The 19,973-nt window shown below is 34.5% G+C and overlaps 1 protein-coding gene across 1 annotated transcript; it reads right to left on the bottom strand.

Annotated features, from left to right (window-relative positions):
• Positions 1-1,387: 1,387 nt before the first annotated feature.
• Positions 1,388-19,973, bottom strand: LOC140751027 (xanthine dehydrogenase-like). The gene is made up of 16 exons (XM_073084840.1): positions 19,833-19,973; positions 16,924-17,093; positions 15,782-15,942; positions 14,867-15,234; positions 13,295-13,518; positions 11,707-11,809; positions 10,488-10,615; positions 9,565-9,855; positions 8,472-8,765; positions 7,649-8,148; positions 6,809-6,992; positions 6,171-6,366; positions 5,170-5,939; positions 4,169-4,361; positions 3,079-3,192; positions 1,388-1,574 (listed from the first exon to the last, which is right to left on the bottom strand). The coding sequence occupies exons 1-16, from the start codon at positions 19,894-19,896 to the stop codon at positions 1,504-1,506; spliced, it is 3,831 nt and encodes a 1,276-aa protein (XP_072940941.1). The 5' UTR covers positions 19,897-19,973; the 3' UTR covers positions 1,388-1,503.

Genomic DNA, 19,973 nt, shown 5'->3' with positions numbered 1-19,973 from the left:
AATATTATGTAGTACATAAAGTAAAATAAAAAAAATGAAGATATTTGTACAGATATCTTCATAATTTGTATTCCGTGTAATCGAGGATTAAACGGAAATCCTTCTGCAGGTAATCCTGCTGCAATATTTTTACACCTTACTTGTACCTATATTAATACAACTTCTTTAAACATATAAATATTTTGAATTTGCTTGCATTGTACATAAATAAAAATTGGATCAGTTTCACAGAAAATAGCGGACATACAAGTTAACATAAAAACATACATACATAGCGGTCGAATACAGAACCTCCTATTTTGAAGTCGGTTAAAAATATTTTGCTAATGTATCCCGTATGTAATAAGTAATGGATCCCTACTTTGTTGACATAAATTACCTAAAAAATTGGTGTTTTAATATTAAAAAAAATATAAAATAATTCCTGATTTATAGTATCTTCACATTTATCAAAGTTAGAGAAAAGTCGTGTTCATTGCAAATAAGAAAAGACACCTGTCTTCGACTACGGAATAAGTGATAAGATGCCGAAAGATCTATTTAATTGACGGACGTCGCTTTATTTGATTAGGAGAGAATAAAACTTGTTCATTTATTCAATAACTTTGTAAAAATACACTACTTAGCTCTTAATAAGAAGCAAAACATCAGTATAGAAAAGCTGAAAAATTAAAGTAGAAATCAAAGCTCGAAAATTAGGTTGTTACAACTACATGCTAAGGTAAATTGAAAGCATAGAAATTACAGAACTGAGTATTACAGGTATTTGTGTTACTACGCACTTACCAAGTTTCTTACTGTTACTGCCATTTCCTTGTATTTATGGATAGAATAGGGAATAAAACAAATATCGATATCAATGTCTACATAACTAACTATCTTAGAATATAATAGAGACCTTAATTCGTATTTGGATTCTATTTCTATTATTACCCGCTTTTATGTAGATCTTACTTTGAGTGTATCGGCATCAATAACAAGGTGAACCCAAATGACAAACTGAACATTTAGCCCCGCCCTGATCCCTAAAATCGTTATCAGACCCAATCGAGTTATACACAATTGTATAAGCTAAGTTTGTTTGTTCAGTAGTTCAATAATTTATCATCCAATTAGAACTTTCATACCCTTAGCCATAAAATATCGTCACCACAAAGTGATAAAACGTCTCCGAGGAAAATAATATGATAGTAAAACGGGCACAGCTACACAAGTAAAGTAATAAACTGGCACGCCGGCCTGCCGTAATCAAATAAAGCCAAGTACAAGGAATGGATTTACGGGCGACACCGAGAATCCTCTCGGCTTACACCTAAACGTTATTCCGATCGAGTGAAAACAATACATCACGATGCCGAACAAATAAAATACAAATAAAATCACAAAATAGAATGTACCGACCATTATTTATTTTCTCTTCATTCCATTCCACAATTTCGAATTTCGAAAGTGACGCGAAAATCTTCAAGACGTTTCGTTTGAGATGCGAAATTGACAGCGAAATTAATACAGTAAATATTCATCAATCCTGACGTCGGCTGCTCTCACGACGTTCTCGTTCGTAACAGGAACGCCTGGGGGAGAATACATGAAATATTTCCATATTATAATAAACCTCGTGAAATACCTCCTTTATGAGGTCTCGTCTTGTTGGAATAGGGTTCATATAAAAATAGTTCCGTCCTCATTTTCATTATAGCACAGATTTTCACGTCGAGTTAGATAATGAAGACTAAACTTTTGCGTTCAAAGCTTCGTTTATATTAGTACTAATAATACCGGCACGTTTGAACTTTATATTAACGTATATGAACACAGGAATTAGGTAAATTTCTGAAAGAATAGTTAAAAAAAGTATGGATATTATTCACTAACGAACTTTTTTAGTAACATAAGACCTACTCGATTCATTGCCACCCCTGAAGACTGAAAAGTCTCATTATCATCATATTACGGCGAATTCGCTTTATGTCTCAAATGAGTGAAAATACATTAAAGCAGAATTAGAGGTTTTGGTGAGCCACATTCGAAACACAAAGAATTCTGTCACCCCCTTGAGTCCTCACTTCAAACTAACCGCAGCCCAGTGGTTAAGAAACTCGACTTCCTGAACGAGGGGCCCGAGTTTTAAATCTCAGGCAAACATCGCTAATTTTTCAAACTTATGTGCGTATTAGAAATTAATTATCACTTGCTAAAACGGCGAACGAAAGCATCATGAGGAAACCTGCGTACCTGAGAGATTTATAGAAAGAAATCTCAAAAGTATGTCAAGTCTACCAATACGCACTTGGCCAGCGCGGTGGACTATGGCCTAATCCTTCTCGTTCTGAGCGGAGACCCGTGCCCAGCAGTGGGACAGTAATGGGTTGATGATGATGAAATTATAACATTAATGAGAATATAAATAAAACAGAATTTTATTGTAACCAGACGCGCGGACAATTGGATTACTTTAACAGAATTTCATGTAATGACTTTAATTTAAACCTCTCAGGCAAACGCTATCTTAAAGGGATATTAAAATGTATTTCCAAGAAGAGAAATAAGTAATAGGGCCATTTGTATGTAATTCTAAAATATTCAGTTTGGTTACAGGTTTTAAAGGAAAAAGATTTCTACTAAGAAATCCGCAAAGTTTAAGTGGAAATCCCGTTAAAATTAATTCAAGGATCTAATACAAAATATTGCTACGTATTTAAAGATAGAAAAACTGGCAATAGCTTTGCAAATGGCTTTTATCTTTTAATAACGTGATGTCTTGTATAAAAATTCCTTGTATAAATAAACTCTAATTCAAGCTCAGATAACACTGTACACCATTAAGAAAGAAACAAAATCTTAATAGTATAGCCAATGTCAGTCAAGCCGTAGCTTAGCTCATAGCAAACGACACCTCATGTCATCACCACCATCATCATCATTCATCAAGCCGTTTGGTTGCAAGACTTACCAAACATTCGAAGACATACATACATACATACATACATACATACATACATACATACATACATTCGAAAAATATGACCCTCTCCCATAGATTAGTCCAGATGGTTAAAAAATTAACAATGATTTTACCAATAGGAATGAATTCATCTGCTCTATATCCACTGTCAAGTCGAGATGCGCGAATGGCGTCCCTGATTGCGTTCACTATGACGTAGGCCATGCACGACGGTGGTTCACTTACGGCTGAAATGATAATGTATTTCTTTATAATATTGAAGTAGTAGACGAGCATGCAGGACACCTGATGGTAATGCCTACTACCGCCCATGGACATCTGTAAACAACCCCAGATAAAATTAGACTCCTAACTGCGGTCGACCACAGATACGCCGCTACCCCTGAGGACTAAGCTGAAACGCCTCGAAAAAGTATGTCTCTCTTACCCTTCAAAGCAGAACACAGCAGCGCTTAACATTGCTGTTAGTTAGCAGAGCTTTACAAATATTTAGTAAACTTCGATGCTTGATTCTAAATCATAACGCTATCTCTTGTTGAGTTTGGCATCAACAGCCTTTATTTATAAAATCTATTTACAAATCGTTCAGATTTGATAATTCTCGGAGGTATGGAAATAGAATTTTGTGTCAACATTTAAGGGCTGCGTTGCTGGGAATAAGTACCAGTAACTTGTGACGTGTAGCACAGATGAGCGACAACTGCTATTTACAACTGTTTGGCGGCTTTTGTGGTTTCCCGAGTGACTCGAATCCAACGAGGATTAGTGTACTATATATAAAGTGTCGACTAACACACGTTATTCATAATATTACATTGTTACCAATTTTTGTATCGAAGTGCGACAATTGTCAATTTTTGTATACCTCAATTGCCAAATTTCAAAGTGGAGTAGACAAAAATTGATTAATATTGAACTGATATAAGTGGCTATAATCGTGTCCTAGGCTTATTTGAGATGGAATCCTTAGCAGGTCGATTTTTTTTATTTTGCATTAAAATTATTTATCACTTGTTACACTTGAGAAATAAATTATTCTTGAACATTCTCAACGATGTATAAGATTTAACTAGCATGGTGGATTATGGCCTTAAATCTAGCAAACCACATGTGTGTTCACCAAACTAGCAAAAAGGCTATTATATTCATGATTATTCAGACAAAATATTGAAGTCTTATTCTAGTCTTTATGAGGTCACTAACCTTTTGAACCTAAAACACCATCAGGATTAACTGATCTCCGTCTCAAGTATATTCGATAATCATTCGGAATATCTTTCGCTCCATATATCTTGTAGTTCCAAGTACGATAGTTGTACAACTTTCCGTTATACTCGTTGTATACCGTGTCTTCCAAAGTCCATAAAGACAGTGCTTGAATGAACGCTCCTTCTACCTGAAAAGAGAAAATAATATGTGAGGTACCGATTCTTTTATTAGAACAATGAAACATGATTTACGAAAAACGAACAGAGACCAACTTAAAAGTCAATATAAGCTTGTGCACGTAGGTAATCAATATTAACCTTAATTATGTGTGCCTAATTTCCAAATTTGACAATTTTTCTATGCAATAGCTGGTTGAACTGTATCAATTTACCCAAGTTCGAAACTTATAAAATTATTCGCCAATAATTTTAAACTTTCATTCAAAATTGGACAAACGCAAAATTAAGATTAACCATCTCTTACTAACTGACGTTATAGTTTGAATATTCAAGAAAAAGTGGTAGAGAATAAAATCAGTATTTATTTTTTTTAAGCGGCATTCAGAGAAATGTAAATCTAAAATGATGCAAAATTTTAAAACAATGCACAAAGCAACGATTGACACAGGGCATTTTCAGCGAGGTCTGGCGTAATGACGTGTAGACAGAATTCAACGAGCCATTGTTGTGCTCACAATGCTTAGTTCATGTCAAAAGGAGGGCAAAAGTTGACATTGTCGCAACATTGAAAGGTCACGGGCATTATGTTATCTTTCTACTCCACTTTTACTTATAAACATCATTGTTCTACGCACTACACAGAAATGTTTTCTCCACTTCACTCAGCCGACCTTCATTACAATGCTCCGTCGCCACATAATTTGTTTACGCAATATTCTTTCATTACAAACCACATGTTTAAAATAACATGTACGCATAAAATAAAGAGGATAACTCAACCTACAATATTTACTTCAATAAGAAAAAATGTTTTACCTGACCAACGTCTAAAGCAGGATTAATGCTGCGTCCACAATCTTCATAAACATCTGCCCGTACTATCCATTTCCTTCCCGTCAGTATATCTAATTCAACTTCAATTGCTGCTAAACCGTACACTTTATACGGACGTACACCAGGCGTATAAGGACCAGTTAATGAATTCGCTTGTAGCAATATTCCTCGATCGTTCGCCGCGAAAACTATTTGCTCCCATGTCGCATTAGGCATATCCGCTCTCACTGGTGCCAGTCTTGCTTTAATCTGATTACATGCATCTATTACTGAGCGGGCACAGCATTCCGTAGTCACACTTGCGACTGTTCCAAAAGTATTCGGCGTCGCAAAATTGAACGACGGTGCGATTGTAACACGTTCAACATGTACGTTTAATTCTCTGGCCGCCACTTGAGCCATTCTTGTATAAAGTCCTTGGCCTATTTCAATACCACCTATACTCAAAATGACACTCCCGTCTCCAAAATATACGTTTACCACTACAATAAAGTTACTTGGAAACTCCACACTGAATGCCATATTTACAAAGTTAATCCCTCGTTTCTTCCAACGGTGGTGAGCGTTAAACACAATTACATCTGCTTCTCTTTTACTAAAGTCTATTCTTTGTAAGAAATCTGTTACCATGAGTGGCGGTAAGCTAGTTTCGGGACTATAATTGGAAATACGAACTAACACAGGGTCCTTATTAACTTTCATTGAAATATGGTCCATGATATGCTCTATTCCTGCTATCGCTTCTATTGAACCTTGAAATCGAAACAATTTATATATTATTCTCAAATAGTAAACATTAATAATTTTCCCTAAGATCTTGAATTCGATTGTTACAAGTTTTTTACACATCAAATTTGGCGAAGCTTTTAATAATTTAGTCTTAACACTGTTTGTAATATCTAATCTGAAAAACTATGAGAAAGAAATACATAGAAAGCTACTGTATTTGGTATATATTGTATAGTATGTTATATTTTTAATACCTGGAGCACGCATAAAACAATTCGTTGGAGCATCTGTCACGACGGAATATGTTTGCACCTTCCAACGCGTTAAGTCGTAGCAATTTGGAAAATTACCGACGACAAAGTCACACTCATTTTCATTGAGAGACAGTCCATCATTGATATACCATGCAGCGTCTAAGTATTGAATTACACCATTATCATCCACACCTACCTAAAAGATAAGTAAGAAGTAATTCGTATAAAAGTATAAATTCAAACATAGTTTGTATTGCTAGAAATACAAATCAAGGTCATCTTGAGTAGGTACTTAAGTAAAGTCAAGTTTGGAAAGATAAAGAACGTTCCTGTGAACTCCTATGTGAATCTCATAAAACTACATATCCAAAAAAATATTTCCAAAAATAGAATGAACCATGACAGGATACTAAGTACCCTGAGGTATTTGGGGCTGTCGCAAATAAATAAAAATTGCATACAGACAGTATCAGTCCGGGTACGTCTCTTATCATAATGTGGGTGAAATTGTATAATGTGTTACAATTATAACAATTTACAAAAATCCTTAATTCCGCAGAGAGGAAATTTGCATATGCGCAAAGCACAAATTCCAAACGTCAACATTCAACAATAAAGTACCTCATAAATGGCAGTACCTCATAGTCAAGTCTGCTGTTTGGCCGCTTACCAGTAGCGCGCATTATATCATACAAATGCATAACCACCCGACATGGCCTATTTAATATTTTCGCCACCAACGCACTGGCGCACGCAGCCATGTTACTGCGTATGTATTTACTGCCAAACGCGCCGCCACATCGCCTCGTCTTCACTATAATGCTGAAACAATATTTTCGGTCACAAATATGTCAATTACATTGTTAAATTGCAGTGTAAGACCGATTACAATTTTAGGCTGAAATCTACTAATATTTAATCAAAGTAAGCAAATTGAAAGCGAATTTTATACGTTTCATGTAAGATACGTTTATGTCAAATGTTTTCATCATCAACCCATTACTGTGTCCCACTGCTGGGCACGGGTCTCCTCTCAGAATGAGAAGGATTAGGCCATAGTCCACCGCGCTGGCCAAGAGCGTATTGGTAGACTTCACATACCTTTGAGGTTTTTGTTTTTATATAACTCTCAGGTATGCAGGTTTCCTCACGATGTTTTCCTTCACCGTTTAAGCAAGCGATAATTAATTTCTAATACGCACATAAATTTGAAAATCAGAGGTGCGTGCCTGGGATTTGAACCTCGGACCCCTCGATCGAGAGGCCGCGTTTCTTAACCACTAGGCTATCACTGCTTTTTTTCAAATGTTTTATTAATTATAAATAAAAATACTATGGAATAGCTAGGATGCAAAGTGTTTGTACACATGAGTAAATTTGTATTAACTAAGGAAAATATTTTCAAAAGACACTACATTAAATTTACAAACAAAATATTTTGTACATCTTAAGGCTCATTAAGAAAGGATGTGACTTACAAACTTTCTGGTACATTAAGGACCCGCGCTACTGCGGATTGTAACTGAGTGGTGTACTGAGTCGCACTTTGAATTTCAAAACCATTATCCACAGGTATCGTTACTGTCGTATGCAGTTCCATCATAAAATGATACTGACGTGGACTAATGAATGTTCCTTTTACAATCTTTTGTACATTTGTTCCTCTACTCGTGGGTGATATACTTTGTCGTGGCTTTACTCTGTTTTCTTCTTTAGGAGCCTCTAAAGCTTGTTCAATTGTGAAAACTATTGGTTTGTCCCAAATGTTACTATAATTTATTTTTATTAAACTTTTCACTTGATCAGCTAAAGCCATTGTATTCGCAACAACGAGAGCTACAGGTTGGTTGTAATATTGAACCTTTTTACTAGCCAGTAATACTTCGAATTCAGGTAATAGGGCATCATTTGGAAATACAAAACTGTTCATGCCAGGAATATCTGCAGCAGTCAACACAGTTATGACTCCTTTCACTTTCTACAATAAAAGTTAAGGATTATGGATCATAAAGTTTGCTTACCTTCAATAATTTCAAATTATAATAATATGAATACAAAAGGTCTTTAAGACCTACTTTTACGTTTCATAAATTAAAAAAATATATAGAAAATACACATTAGCAATAATTATCATAAAACTTCAATTAAGTAAATATTGGTTGCATAATCATGATTTCCATGATCAAAAATATGATCCCGTTTTTTTGTTTATTTTTATAAGCTATTAATTTTTTAATTCTAAAAATTTGCGCGAGTCATTTCGAAAAACTAACAAAGCCAAAACCAAAAATATGTACGTACTAAAGCTTCGGTGGCGTCTATCGATTGTATGTCGGCCTTTGGAACGGTGCTGAGTACAAAAGCGGCGAACACTTCGTCTTTTATCGCGGGGATATCATCACTATAAACTGCTTCCCCCGCGCATTGTATCATGCCTTCCCTTTTTAGGAGCGGCTGAGTTAAAGGGTAGTCATTTACGTCGGTGTCGTATTCCTGATAGCCGCTGCTGATCGGCGGGCGGTCATCTGTGACGGAAGACGCGCCGGACGCGTAACAAGGCTTCAGGATCTCTGGCGGGCATAGCTTGATGATTGCCTGCAAATATCCGTAGATTATATAATAAATATATAGATTTTTTATATAATATAGGAGAAGCAGACGAACATGCAGTCCACCTGATTTTAAGTGGCTACTGCCGCCCATGAACATCTATAATCAACAGATAGGATTAGATATTCCTACTTGAGGTCGGCCACAGATGCGCCGCTACCCCTGAGGACTAGCTGGAACGCCTCGAAAAAGTATGTCTCCATTACCACAAACTTCAAACCAAAACACTGCATAGCTTAACACTCCTGTTATGAGGCAGAAATAGGTGTGGCGGTGGTGCCGCCGGAGTCTACCCATGAATCCAGTACTAACTTCATCCCATTGCATGCATTTACCATTGCAAAAATCAGTGACATACATATTCTAAGATCAACCTAAATCATTTTCACCCAGGTTTAAATTCTTCATTGTTGAGCAGAATTTTACATTTACTCTAGCATGTATAAAATAACAAGCGAAATATATAAAATAACAAGCGAAATCACAAAGAGTAAATAGAAAGAATTGAGTTGGTGTGTGATATCCATCCACGATCAACCCGATGTTGAAAAAAACACCAATCCGACAGAGAAACAAAAATATAAATTGAAAATAAAAAGCTTAACGATTACAAACCTTAGCAATTAAGCAAATTGTATAAACAGCCTTACATTAACAAGCCTTACACAATCCGGATTTGCCAATATTTTAATATTCCTATTAAAATTTTATGGCATCGTGTTACATCGTGTTACTTCAAAATCTATAGAATTGTTATTACTTTATCGTTTATTAATTTACGAACCTTGTAAAAAAGGCTTAATGCCACTTTCTTCCTATATAAAGGTGAAGGCTGCGGCGGGTCGTAAACGGGTTGTATTTCGATATCCAAATGGTGTAGTGCCGCTTGTAAGGTTTCATTGTTAAAAATGTTCTTGTTTTTCAGAAACGCCTCGGCTACATATGCATGGGAAAACGTTGGACGGATGCCACCATACACGATTCTGGCTTGGATTATATTCCGGCGATCAGAGCCGAATTGAAAGAGAAACGCTGCGTTAATATCAGCGTGGGCGTTTTGTTCCCGCGGCGTTACCTGTAAATTGATGCATGCATACGAGTACATTGATTTCAGTTCTTACTTACGTACTTAAAATATAATTTTAATCCGAAATGTATTAAAACATCATTACATACATTTTATGAAAAAAATACACCAAAACATAATAAAAATTAGTTTAAAATTAATAAAAAGTTGCATTTAAATATCTTTGAAAACTATTTCAAAAACAGTAACTTAGGACTTATGGATTATAGCACAGATTTTTTTCATACGAGTAAGCTGAAATGTAATTTAATGTAATAATTTTGTTCACGATTTTTTAACGAATAATAAACTGTAATAAGTTACCATAGGTTGTAAATGGTCAGTGTCGCGCATAGGCATCTCTAACCAGTAAATACCATTTAGCACGGTGGTTACATTTGTATCTGATCACAGTTGCGTTGCCACTTCTAAGGACAAAAATAATCTCCTTCTGTGCAAGGAGATCTAAAGGTTCTATCACTGTTCAAAACATGTGGCCATCTCCCAGCAAATCCCCAATTCAATACACATAATATTTGGTTAATTCGTCACTTCTACGTGTAATATTGAACATCGAAGCGGAACGGTCGCGTCACAAAAATAATTTAAGGAATAATAGTAAGAACTTAAGATATATGTACCTTATAAGTTACCAGTTCGTAGTGGTTTGAAAATGGCGGTAGTTTTATTTGTGTTATTACTTTTCCTACTATATTAGTGTTTAAGAACGCTGTCATATTTAGTTCCGTTCGGGTTAAAGTTCGATCCACTGAAACAGAAAAATATTAAAATCAGTTATTTACCAACTATCAATTACTGATTGGTGGGTCAGCATTTGGGCAAGATTTTCAGAATTCTCTCGAAGGATAGAAAATACTGAGAAATGATTCAGATTGTAATTCTCCACGAGCACCTGCCATACCATAACATATCAAAGCCCAGACATCTAACGTGATACGTAAACATGCATGCCACTAGACTTGCTAGCTTACTCTGTAACGTAAGGGCATACTAACGCAGCTATGTACCCAAGGGCGAGAGCGGGCAGCGGACGAGTACCAGGGGGAGGACCCACGCCGTCATAGTCCTGCTAATATCTGCAATTTTCTATTGCGACGCAACTCAATTCTATACTCGAAGCTGACTAGCAGTTTGGCGCAGAATATACTTGCTTAACATTAGCAAAGAACGAGAAAAGCGATTGCTACTTATTATGTATAGCCCAAAATTTACTCCACCAACCAGTAATTCATTATATTGTATTGAAATTCACGTAAATCTCTCACAAATTGACATTTTATCCCGCAAATGGAATTAAAACGGTTGTTTTGTTCGATGCAGCGAGTCAATTGTTTAACGAAAAGACATTCCATTAACGTCCCCGATAGAGCCATTTGCTATTAATCTTAGCTAGAAGAAATCTTTATTGAGGTTGATTAAAGTGGCTGGTTTGCTGTTATCTTTCTTTGTATAATTGCTTTAGAAAATCATTTTGTTTTAATACAAGATTAAAGTGAAATGTCGATTCGAAATAGATACAATTATATTCAGTTTTACTCTCGGTCTTTTCAATAAAAACATAAGATGATAATAAATATGTTAAGAAACATTTGTAAAGTAGATTGAATGAATAATCTTGAATGTTTGTCTGTATGTCCTTTATAAGATCGTAAACTAAGCATTTGATCATGTATTGTTCATCTTCCATCATGTTCATGTTCATGTATTGTCCATCTTCAGCAAAGTTGTTTTTGAGTTGGTACGACCAATTTACAACAGGCGCCGCCGCTGCCATTCCAATGAAGGTACAAATTTTCAGTTATATGATCATGTTATACTAGTAAATGATAAATTAATTACCTAGTGTAACTGTAGCGCCAACACCATCTAAAAGAAGAAATATATCCGATTGGAAATCAGGATATTCATGTTTTAAAACCAGATTTCCAGCCAAGGTTCCAATCTGAAAAAAAATATTATGAAATGTTACTTTATCATTCTTGTTATATAAAACTGTGTTCCGAATATGTTTATAATACTATTAGAAGTAGTAATGAGGCTTCCCAAATTGGTTGGCAAGCAGTACAGTAGTTGTGTTTGAAGATATTTGGTGTAGGTTCTAATGAAATTGCAAAGCCAGTTCATCATTGACTATTTAGTTAGGTTAGGTTGGAACATATAAGACAATATAAAACTAAGCGAGCAGGGCGCGGCAGCACCCTGCGAGCGGGCGGTTCCAATCAATGTAAATTCAGACCGTACCTTCATTCATGATCACGTTTATACAATTTTATATTGTTTTAATATAAATGTTAGTATGTCATCACTAAAAAGGATGAAAAAAAATTTTTAACAAAAAAATACAACCGACTTCTATGTCACTACATATTAGACACGCTGTTTTCATTATTTATCGAACGAAATATATTGAGCGCCGACTTCAGAAATATGTACTAAACCAACATTTATTTCAATTTTTTTTTTGCTTTGTAGTGACATAGAAGTCGGTTGTATTTTTTTGTTAATTTTTTTTTAATATCCTTGAGGAAATAAATGTCACTTAATCTTCTATTTTTCGAAACAGACAATCCTGGCGAGAAGTTCCAGAGGATTAAGTGAGAGGGTCTCATTCTAGTATATCACTTTTACCGTAGTTTACTGCACTACCAGAATACATCAGCTTTACAACAAAAATAATAAGACAGAAATGGCTAAAGCGATAGTATTCCCATAGCCAAAGTATGAGAAAAATTGTGATGCTTACAAACGCTCCAGGAACGTGTAAGAATGATGTCCGTTAACAGAATTCAAATATTCACTTCAATTCTTCCGGACAACGGTCTGTATCTAAATTTCAAATACAATTTTTCATAATTTTAAGTGAAGATTATATGTTTACAGAAGTACCAAATGTGCCGAAAATATACGTGATTTTATAGTGGCCATTTAGTTTATAACAAAATTTAATTTTTTGTCCTAACACGTACCTCTTTATACATCACTACAATTATTATACAATAATACAGCACGGACAGTCGGACAATGCTGCCGAGAAAATAGTGAAGTAGCCAGTTCTAAAAATTTTGCAGATAGTTCTTTCAAATCATGTGCATAAATTGTGGTCGGCAATCGCTACAATATTTGCAACAAAATAAATAATGTTTATTATTATAATGTTAAATTATTCATTAATTCTACTATGACTGCAATGGCAATTGAATATCAGTACTTTAAGCTCTTTTTCCATTTCAATAACATTTCGACTACGCACTAAAACTTTTGAGGATACTAGCCCGAGAAGAGAAAAATTGTTTGCAAGTTGTCGCACAAAGGAAGCATTGGTGCATTCCATTTAAGGTGTTGCAGTCTTGAAATATGTGTATCAATTTAGTGTTGAAGAGAGCTGTTTATAGGAATTTCTCTACATAGGAATGATACGAGTACTTACATTTCTAACGGGGATATGAGCTACTCGTTCTATGTGAGCTCGTAGAACCTCCAAGTATCTAAAATTTGGATCCCTTGTGCTAATATCTTGAAATAGGTTAATTGTATCCGTTAGAGTTATACTTGCTCCGAGGACCAAATTAACATCCATGTAGTGTGAATGGAGCTCATGAAGATTGCTTATGTTGAACAATACGAGTGGAAAACTTTTTATTGGTCGAACACCTGTAAAAAAAGTAAGGTATTTTTTATTTATTCACCTTAACTATGCTTGACTTAAGCAAACATATAAATTAAATCCAATGACACATGTCTGCAAGTGTTCCTACATCAAAATATTAATATTTGCAATAAATTCTATTTGATTTTTCCACCTTTTATTTAACATTTCGTAACCTAATACATAAGGATTACATAAACGTAGATACACGAAACATTTTCATATTTTTAATGAGAACAGCGTTTCTTAACAAAAGGACTGAAACGGTTGCCTATTACTTTACGCTGTCTGCCTGTCTCTCCGTTTGTCATAAGGCTCTACCTGTTAACCGTAATGGACGGACACTTAAAATATCTTTAAATCCAAGTGTGATTTTTTATGAGCTATCACAAGTATAATACTAAAAAATATAAAATTAAAAATTCCCCCCTTTTCCCATTACAATAATTTTTTTTTTCTTTTTCGATTCATTTATTAAACAATGTAATTTTCAGAATGCATACAATTCTTTGGCTGCTAATGACTAATATTAAAAATTAAAAATAAAAACTGTTTGAACATTTGACTATAAGGAACCCTCCATATGCAAGTTCAATTCGCACTTGGCCGATTATTTGGTTTAGTTAGACATACCGGCGGCTACATCGCAAAAAACACCTTGCGTAACGATGACAGTGATTAGTAGGTACAATACTTACTAAACAGCTGTCGTAAATAGATTTGGACAACGAAAATATGTACTACAAATATACTCGTACCTATCTAGACTTTATTTCTACACCTACAAGGTATTAAATTATGTTTGTATACTGATTGACATATCTGTGCCGTTAGAACAAGAGTATTTCTTATTTAAAATACTTTCTTAGAATAAACTTTCATTTTATAACTAAACATGCGGTAGCGTGTCAGACAAGTTCTAAAAAAAAAATCTGGTGACTGGCTTAGGTCACTGGCCGCACAGCTTTTTCACTTCGAGAATAGAAAGTACTTTGAATCAGTTTCAGTTTTGACAGATTGACCTTACTTAAGCTTATATTGCCCAGTAATAACCCTCAGGATCATACAGGAAAATGCGCATTGGATCGCGGCTTGCATACATATCAACCGATCTGCAAAGTTGAGCTACATCGCTTTGAATGGGTGACAGTTGGAACATAATCGTTACAGATGTAGCAGTAGTTTAACCTCGCCGGAGCCTTGAAAATGTATAAAAATATCCCACAAGTGTCTGTCACTAACCGTCTAAAATGCATTGGAGCAGGGTGCTGAAGCATGCCCTTCCAGCAGTGGGACTTAAAAATGGTCATCCTACATGATCAACAGGAAATGTGAATTTAAAACACATCTTACCTCTAGCCGTATTCCCACCAACTAGCATATAAGACTCATAGCCAACTTTGTCTAAGATATCGAACACTGATTTCAGTTCGTACACTTCGAACCATAACCGTCCGTCGGCGAGAGCTATTTTCTTAGGTTTAGTTAGCGATAGCCCTTGAATATTAACCAGGCACCAGTCTTCATCTTCGCTCTCGCAAGTTTTAGTGCAAGTTCTGCCGGTTTTCGGACAAGTAAGTTCATCGAGTTCCTCTATATCTTTGAGTGCTATTGATTTGAATGCGTCCAGGATAGGACGGTATCCGGTGCAACGGCATAAGTTGCTGCCTAACGAATTTTCTACCTCCGCAGCGCTTAAGTGGGGATTATTTTCGGCCAGGCTAAAATATAAAGATTTGGATTAATATAATGATAAGTAGGTGCACATTAAGTCGGTACGCTCATAATTGTAATTAAAAATAATTGAGCTAAAATCATTAAATTTCATTTAACGTATTTCCAAAAAAATAACTTGTGCAAATGTTTGACCTAGTTTTACATATACGTGTAAAACAAAGCATGCGTTGTTTTTTCGCTGTACCAAAGAATTCTCAAGCAAATAGTTATGTGAATGAACAACCTATTTTTAAACGGTTTTATTTATATTATTAGACAGGCTTGGCATTATACTTCACCGCCACTGAGGACTAAATTGTAATGTATTATATAAGTCTCTCCCTCATGACCCTTCAAACAAGAATACAGAAGCCCTTATCACTGCTTTATTGTAGCAGTTTTGCCTTTCTTGTCGAAAAATGAAAAGTTCCGTAACCTTCTTTCAGTGAAGAATCAGAATCACTTTAGTATATTTCGCCATTATCTCTAGCATAAAAACTATGTCTTTTTACATTATTATAATACTGAAACATACTTATTACGTTCACATACCTGTACATACTCATAACAAATCCCGGGCTGCAATACCCGCACTGAGATCCGAAATTCTGGTTCAACCGTTTCTGTATTATGTTGTAACCAATTTTTCTATTTCCGATACCTTCGACGGTCGTAATTTCCCAGCCATCGCAGGAGAAGATAACAACCAGGCACTGAAATTGGAAACTGGATAATATCGGATTCCATTTTTGTATAGTTCGCGATACGGCGCCAACATTCTGTTCCGATTTAAGTTATGATTTGATTTTGAAACGGATACTTGTAGGTGGAACGGAGTTCAGTATATGAACTTGTGGACATGAGATTATAACGTATTTATTGTATAGTAATAAAAGATACAGGGGGGTTAATACCATCTCTTAACACAATATTATTTTAATCATACTTTTCTTTTTTGCAGGAAATGTGGCTATTAAGCAAAATATGACAATTTCAGTTGGTTTTATACAAAGCGAAAAATTAATAAGGGTTTAAGTTTGTTCAACTGTGTATGACGGAATATTTTACTGCTTTAAGGAGGATATAAAACTTTCCTAAACTATAATGGTTTTTAAAAGATGGTGGTAGGCCCCCAGGTCTGTGGTAATACACATGTTAGAATGGAATAAACTTAAATGTGTAAAGATATATAGACCAAATCATTTCACATGATAACCTATAAACGTTATGTAAATACTTATTATATAATTACAAGCTAAAGTCTGTTGGATACTTTTTGTAAGCAAAAATAGAATGCTGTAGAGAAACTCTGATTTGAATTTAGAAAATATGTCATCGGTATTCTTGCTGTAGCTTTCACACAGAATGGTCGCGAAGCACTGAATATACTGTTAAACTCTGCTATTTCCTAGTTTTTATGTCATGTATGATGCAAATATCTTTTTAATGTAACGGCTGGTCAAAAACACAAATGTGTACTTTTTAAAAGGAAAAGTATGTCTCAGTTACCGCACCCTTCAAACCAGAACATAGCAATGCTTAACACTGTTGTTATTAGGTAGGTGTTCCGGTGGTGCAGCCCGAGTCGTTCCACAAAGGATTATAATTCTTCAAATAACATATACAAAATAACTTGTATAAGCTTAGTAATCTTATTAATCATTAGTATTAGTATAACATATAAAAATACATACAGAGTTAACAGAGAAGGAGACTCGTTCGTGTGTGTTCGGGTGTGTGGCTTTAACATTGACGACGCAAGTGCCACATCCGCCCTCCAGACACATGTACTTGGTGCCACGGAGCTCCGCATGCCGGCGTATGAACTCGTTCAATGTGGTGTACGATGGTAGTTCACATCCCGCTAAAATAGTCAAAAAATAATTAGTCATATAAATTATTAATGATAGTAATAAAGGAGATGGGTGTCTGGGGTACAAATCTCGCAACTCTGATTTTTCGAAGTTACGAATACGATTTTTATTTTGAATTAGAAATTATAAATAATTTTTCCTCAGTACCCTCTATAAAAATATAGAGGGTACTGAGTACTAGGGATGTACCTATAATTAAAAACCATAATGACTTTATTATAATTAAATGAAGTTAAGTTTTTAAAATGAAACTTCTATTAATAGTCGTTTGTCGGCGTTAGCGTTTCGTATTTTTCTCAAAAAAACATTCATATGAAATCAATATCATGTATTGGGAGTGCATAAAAAATATTTGGTGCGAAATTTTGAAGCGCCCGCTGTATTGAATTTGGAATGACGTCACTAATCTAATCATGCACTGTCATTCAAACCAAATGTGTATGCAAAACTTCAGGTCGCTTGGTTGGGATTAACGGTTTCAAATTCACTTTCATGAGTTGACAGTTGACATACCTACAATCAACATGCATGATTCATGCACAAAAAGTTGAAATGAAATCGAAATCCGAAAGTTGCAGATTTCGAATCTTATTAAAGACTCCACGATTACCATTTCTGATATTAGGTGTAAAAAATATGTTGTTGAAATAACCAAAAAATAATCAACAAATGACCAGAGATCTGGCATATACATCGGCCACTGAATAAGTTAAGATGATAGAACCCTTTGTGGTTCGGGTCCGGCGGTACCACCACCACACCTATTTCTGCCTCATAATAGCGTTAAGCGCTGCTGTATTCTAGTTTGAAGGGTGTGGTAAGGGAGACATACTTTTCCAAAGCGTTTCAGCTTAGTCCTTAGGGGTAGCGGCGCATCTGCGGCCAACTTCAGGTAGGAATGTTATGAATCCTATCTGGGGTTGATTACAGATGTCCATGGGCGGCAGTAACCACTTACCATCAAGTGCACTGCATGCTCGTCTGCTACTCCTTTATCATAGTAAAAAAACGTAGCTATTCGCCGAGATAAGGTAGCAAGCATTATAGAAACCGTAGCGAAAAAATTCCATGACTATGATGGGATTTTATCCTAAGGATAGCCACTTGGATGCAGCTTATTATATGGAACTAGCTTAATGATAACCTAATGTAACACAAACTTAAAACTTACTTTATTAAAAAAAACTTGAGATAGGAGTTTCATTCTTTCTCACAACAAAACCAAATTCTAAGTTTCATAAAAGTTGCTGAAAAGTAGCGGGTAGCCTGGTTAGTAGGTGTAGAATATCAAAATCCTTCCTTACTGAGTGTCTACGTCGTAAAAGACATATTTTCCACATTTCACGATTTTTCAATCACTAGCGCACTGCAGGCAGGCATTTTTAAGGCAGGCAGGTATTTTTAAAGTTTAAATTTACATATTGTAATATTCATTACTTAAATATATGCATTTTCAAATTGATGAACTTATTTGTAGAAAAAGTCAATTATACAATTTTATTTTAAGATTATCGTCACAAACTTTAGACATTATTAATTTTCATTGACGATTCAATACTCAATTAGCATTGTAGATCTTATGTTGCAAATTTAATTTTGTTGTAAAATATATATAAAAATATATCGCTAAGGCACTTTATGGTTAAAATGAAGATTTCGTACTGAATGTTTATAACTTGATATAGACATTAAGTGCGAAATCCAGGCTTCACGACATATTTTATTTTTGTTTACATACTTTAAAATTGGATTTTCACTAAGATAGTTTAGGCATTGAGTTTTGTAATCTATTATAAATACCAAATATTATTCCTAAGGGTCGTTATTATTGCTCAATCTTTTCGAATGTTGCCAACCAAAGGTTTGACAAAAAAATTTACAAATTTTTAAAATGAATTAATTGTCAAAAGTCGAACAAAACTTGACAGTTTGATTTATCAATAACGCGCTTTAATGTAAATATAACTGCATAATTCATACAAAAACTGATCAAAAACCAAATATAAGACAAAAAATATAAAAACAATCAACTAATATTATAAAAGACAACATTACCGCTATACGAGTAATCAATTATGTAATATGTAAATAACTGCCAATATGTAATATGTAAATAACTGTTTGTCATTTAAATAATATTGTATAAGTATAATAATATATATGTAACTTAAACTAACGCATTAGTTTACCCTGTAAGGTTAGTTGTAAGTGAGATTGTATAAGTAAATAAATAAATAAAATAAATTATGTTGATAAAAAAGGACAGTTTGTCCATTCCACTTGTTGTCACTAAAGAACTGTATCTAAACGAAAAATATAAAATACTGAATACGTAACTGAAATGTTGCCTACCAAAGACAGAAATTAGTATTTTTTTTTTGTATGCAGTAATTGTCAATTCGGCATTTGCATTTTAGGTAGGTTGAGCAAAGCCCATACTAAACAATATATCAAAGGATATATTGTTTAATAAAAACGGACGTTTATTTAAACAAAACTGCATAACTTACACAAAAAAAAATAAAACACCAAATATAAGACAAAAAAGACACATATTATATTTGAATGTAGCTTTTTGTATTCAATTTAAAATATTGTGATACCATATTATTTCTATTTTTATATAATTTCAATTGTGTTATAATTTTTAAATTTATTATAAAGATAATTATTATATGTAAATAAACGATCGAAAAGAAAATAATCAACAAATATTATAAATGACTTACCGCTATACTCAATTCCGTTGATGAAAAAACACACTTTGTCCATTCCACTTGCTGTCACTGGCATAACTGAAGAAATGTACACCTTGACGCAATTGAGGCATGTAACGTTGAAGAATTAAAACATGATAATTAATGTAGGGG

This window comes from Epargyreus clarus, unplaced genomic scaffold, assembly GCF_041222505.1.
Source record: "Epargyreus clarus isolate Ecla_fem2 unplaced genomic scaffold, WU_Ecla_fem_2.2 ptg000003l, whole genome shotgun sequence".
In the NCBI taxonomy this organism is placed as follows: Eukaryota; Metazoa; Arthropoda; class Insecta; order Lepidoptera; family Hesperiidae; genus Epargyreus; species Epargyreus clarus.
Note: the sequence above shows the minus strand (reverse complement) of the source record. Positions and strands in the feature narration are given on the sequence as shown.

Coding starts and splice junctions, on each gene's coding strand:
- LOC140751027 (XM_073084840.1), bottom strand. CDS start 19,896: ATGCCAGTGACAGCAAGTGGAATGGACAAAGTGTGTTTTTTCATCAAC. Junction 13,519..14,866: donor TGGTGGGAATACGGCTAGAG/GTAAGATGTGTT, acceptor CTTTTTTTACAG/GTGTTCGACCAATAAAAAGT. Junction 10,616..11,706: donor TGGCGCTACAGTTACACTAG/GTAATTAATTTA, acceptor TTTCTGTTTCAG/TGGATCGAACTTTAACCCGA.